Source organism: Zea mays, chromosome 3 (assembly GCF_902167145.1).
Source record: "Zea mays cultivar B73 chromosome 3, Zm-B73-REFERENCE-NAM-5.0, whole genome shotgun sequence".
NCBI lineage: Eukaryota > Viridiplantae > Streptophyta > Magnoliopsida > Poales > Poaceae > Zea > Zea mays.
Window position 1 is genome coordinate 123,889,859 of NC_050098.1, and position 4,052 is coordinate 123,893,910.

Genomic DNA, 4,052 nt, shown 5'->3' on the forward strand with positions numbered 1-4,052 from the left:
CATCCCTTCCCATGCCAAAATTTTGGCCTGGACCAAACATCCAAACGCACACCGTGCTCGCTCTCGTCCGAAGCTACTACTCGCAGCAGCATCTCAAGTGTCCCTTTCCCGGTACGCCTACGGCCATGAGAGATTGAGAGTAGTGTTGGCAGAAAGGAAGGATGGCCCACCTAGACGGGAACGCACCTAGCAGCAAGCAGTATACATGGGGGAGGCTTCCATTCTAATCTGCTTGGAGGGAGATTAAAGGGAGCCACCCAATGAACACTTTGAATAGCACCCAATTCCATTTTTTTTATTTTTTTTGCATTCCTCCTCCACGCTACATCGCTATACTGCTCGGCGTCGGCGCACGAAACACGGTGGTGGTCACCTTTTTTTTTGTTTCCTCTCAAACTTGGGCGGCATATATAATAAATAAGTTACTACATCCATCCTATAACTTACTTTCACCACGTTTTAGCTCTGTCTTGGACGGCTGGACCCACATATCAGTGGCTCATCGCCATCGACGTGTGGGTAAAAAAAGAGAGAGGGAGAGGAGGGAGGGGTGGAGGTCGCATATGCACTCCTCTGTCCACGGCGGCATGTACAAAACTCAGGACGGACGACGGCCGCCGTCGGCGGCTAATGCTGGTAGGAGCCCTGCGACGCCGGGGACGGCACGGTGGAGGCGGTCCGGACGGTGGCGGAGGAGGCGGTGGTGGCGGACGACAGTCGCGGCGTGGCCGTGGCCGTGGGGCGCGCCTGCCTGATCACCACGGTGGGCAGGCCCGGGCTGCGCGCCCGCCGCTGCTGCTCCTTCACCAGCTCCGCCGCGAACGCGTCCAGCTTCTCCCGGTTCGACTTCTCCGACACCCGCCGCCCCCGGAACAGCTCCGCCTCCACGTTCCGCTGCGCCAGCATGCCGTCCGCCGCCGCTGCCGCCTTCTTCGCGTCCAGCGACCGCAGCGCCTTTCTCCCGGAGCACGACGCCTGGATGGATCGATCGGAGGCCCAGCACCAGCAGAGCGGGGGATGACGTTAATTATTCATGGCACGGACGGTGTGTGGCTGGCGGTACAAAGTCAAAAGAACAGCAGAGACACCACAACCCACCTGGATGCGAACGTAGTTGCGCCCGCACGTGTGCCCGAACGCCATGGCCACCGCTTGGTCGACCTGCACAAGGCCGGGGCGCCGGTCAGTGCTTTTTATTACCACGAGTATGAGATCAAAACCAAGATAAATTTCGACGGCAGCCGTGTGTGGTGTACTGACGAATCAATCAGGGGAGGCGGAGCGCCGGAGCGGGGGTTGGTTCTTACCATGTCGGCGACGCCCTCGGCGGTGAGGCGTACCATCTCGGCGGGCGACGGCGAGCGCGGCGGGATGGGCGTGCGCCAGCCGGCGGAAGGTGCGGCGCCGGCGGAGCATCCCGAGCCGATGGAGACGACGAGGAGGTCGTCGACGCCGGCGGCGAGCGGGAACTCGTGCTTGTTGTGGAGCACGTGCGTGATGGCGGCCGCGGTGGGGTTGCCCATGGCGGCGACGCCGCCGGACGCGGCGGCGATGGCCGTGCGCCCGTCCACCGACCGCACGGCCGCCGCGGCACCACCACCGGCGCAGGTGGCGGCGCACACGTCACGGAGCCGGAAGTCGAAGCTGTCGCTCTCCACGGCGTCGGCGCGGGAGAAGAGGAAGGGCGCCGCCGTGGCCAGGTCGTAGCAGGGGACCAGCAGCGGCGCCACGGTGTCCCTGAGCGTGGCGTCCCCGAACACGCGCCGCAGCGGCGACGGCCTCTCCCCGCGCCGGAACAGCGCGGCCCACCTGCTCCGGAGCCCGCCGCCGACGCCGCCGCCCCACCCGCCGTGCCTCCCGAGGCTGGACGCCACGAACGCCAGCGCGTCGGCCGCCGTGTACCGCGCCCTCCCGTCGTCGCCCCGCAGCAGCAGCATCGCGGCCAGCACGCCCCCGGCGCCGGCCCCGGCCGCGGCGTCGAAGAAGTCGGCGACGCGCGCGTCGGGGTCCCCCGCGCGCGCCCGCAGCGCGGCCTCCAGCCTCGCCAGCGCGGCCGCCGCCAGCAGCGCGTCGCCGGGGCCCGGCCCGCACCCGTCGATCGCCAGCACCCGCACCCTGCCCCTGTCCCTGTCCTCGCCGGGGCCCGGCCGCCCCGGCGTGCCCGGCACGGAGCCGGCGCCGAAGAGGAACTTGCTCTCCAGCAGCGAGAAGATCTCGTAGCTGAGCTTGCCCAGGTCCACGTCGGGCGGAGGCGACGCCATAGCTGCTGCAGCTGGCGGGTGATGGGAGGTGGTGGGACGGGAGGGTTGGGAGGAGTAGGAGAGCGGCGAGCCGTCGGTTGAGGTGGTGATGGCTCGACTGCTCAGCGCGCGCTCGCGGCCTGCTTATAGATGGCCGCACTGCAGCCACCAGTCAAGCGTTGCGTCTCTACTCTCAGCTGCGCTGCGCCACGCCGCCACGAGAAAGAGGCGGGTTTCACTGAAACCGTGTCCCGTAGAGGTTGGCGTAGACACGCGCACACGTGGAGTGGAGAGCGGCGCATCGGCTGACGGGCCGAGGAGACCGCCCGCCGACGGCCCGCACAGCGGCGTGTCGCACTCGCCATTAGCTGGCAGCCTGGCACGTGGACGGGTTGTCTAGTTCGCTGACTGGCATGTGGACCGTAAGCGGCGGGCCCATCGTGTCAGTGTTGTAGCGGTGGAGCGCACGTGTGGCGGCGTGACCGACGGGATGCCGGTGCGGTGGGGCCGCGCAGTTCTACTTACGTAGGCCCGGTGTGTCAGAATCCATTCCTGCACATATCCGGGCTGCGTCAGCATGCCATTGTGTACTCTGAAGCGTACGGTGCTCCGTTTTCGGCACCGAGAAAATAACGCATCTGAAAGTTAGGTCATGTTCATTTACTTCCAGAGTTATATAATACAGATTATATAATGATTTGTTTATAGATTATGGCCCTGTTTGTTTCGGCTTCTGGCAGCTTCTTGCCATCAAAAGCTGCTGCGGACTGCCAAACGCTCAGCTTTTCAGCCAGCTTCTATAAAATTCGTTGGAGCAAAAACCATCCAAAATAAACATAAACATATAATCGGTTGAGTCGTTGTAATAGTAGGAATCCGTCACTTTCTAAATCCTGAGCCCTATGAACAACTTTATCTTCCTCCACACATAATCGTAATAATATTCAGATTCTCCCCACAGCCAGATTCTTCTCACAGCCAGATTTTCAGAAAAGCTGGTCAGAAAAAAGCTGAACCAAACAGACCCTATATAATCTACCTAATAACCTGTATCGTTTGTTTATCCTTTAACCTTTAACTTAGGTAAACTGGTTTATATAATCAATAGAGTAAACAAATAGTTCGGAAGCAATAGCAGTCCAACCTGAGGAAGGTTTCATAGACAACTAAATATCTTATTTAAATAACAATTCATGGCTCATCCCGAAGAAAATGGAGATTTTGGAAGGATTTGATATTTCAAACTAGTTCAAAGCGTGAGTTTAGATTGAGGAATCAATTTATTTTAGATAAAAGTGATTATTTTTAGATGAAGTGGTGTACTATATATTTTTTTCATCGGATATAGTAGAATAGTTCTGTTTATGATGAACTACATGACTCAATATACTCTATAAACCAAACGAAAACAATAATATGATGATAGACCACATATATTATTCCACCAACCAAGCAGTCCTAGGATTTCAACCCCGCGCTCCATTCAAAGGAACCTTGTCGTTCCAACGATGTTTCTAAACAAAACAGTGAAAATTACCTACCGCATTTAAAAAAACTTTGCCTATCACGGAATTGAAATTTTGAAACAAAACGTGGCATCCATGCAATTAAGGACGACGAATCGACGACCCTAAGGACCGGGGCAATCGGTTCAGACCTCAAACTGTACTGCGTCCGTCGTGCCAAGACGAGGTGACAGGCTAGCTGCTAAGACAGCCATGAGCGAGCGACCCGATGGAACAAACAAACAAAAACGATCACGGCCGTGCGAAGAAGGTGCTAGCCTAGCTAGTGACGCTGCAGGGTCCACGG

General features: G+C 58.4%; 1 protein-coding gene across 1 annotated transcript; it reads right to left on the bottom strand.

The window, feature by feature from the left end:
* Positions 1 to 261: 261 nt before the first annotated feature.
* LOC103650493 (patatin-like protein 3) lies at positions 262 to 2,519 on the bottom strand. The gene is made up of 3 exons (XM_008676080.4): positions 1,308 to 2,519; positions 1,099 to 1,161; positions 262 to 975 (listed from the first exon to the last, which is right to left on the bottom strand). The coding sequence occupies exons 1-3, from the start codon at positions 2,259 to 2,261 to the stop codon at positions 628 to 630; spliced, it is 1,365 nt and encodes a 454-aa protein (XP_008674302.1). The 5' UTR covers positions 2,262 to 2,519; the 3' UTR covers positions 262 to 627.
* Between the last annotated feature and the right edge of the window lie 1,533 nt (positions 2,520 to 4,052).

Excerpts from the sequence above, each read along its gene's own strand:
- LOC103650493 (XM_008676080.4), bottom strand. The coding sequence starts at position 2,261 with ATGGCGTCGCCTCCGCCCGACGTGGACCTGGGCAAGCTCAGCTACGAG. Across the intron at positions 1,162-1,307 it reads CCGAGGGCGTCGCCGACATG|GTCGACCAAGCGGTGGCCAT; the intron begins GTAAGAACCAAC and ends GGCCTTGTGCAG. Across the intron at positions 976-1,098 it reads GCAACTACGTTCGCATCCAG|GCGTCGTGCTCCGGGAGAAA; the intron begins GTGGGTTGTGGT and ends CGATCCATCCAG.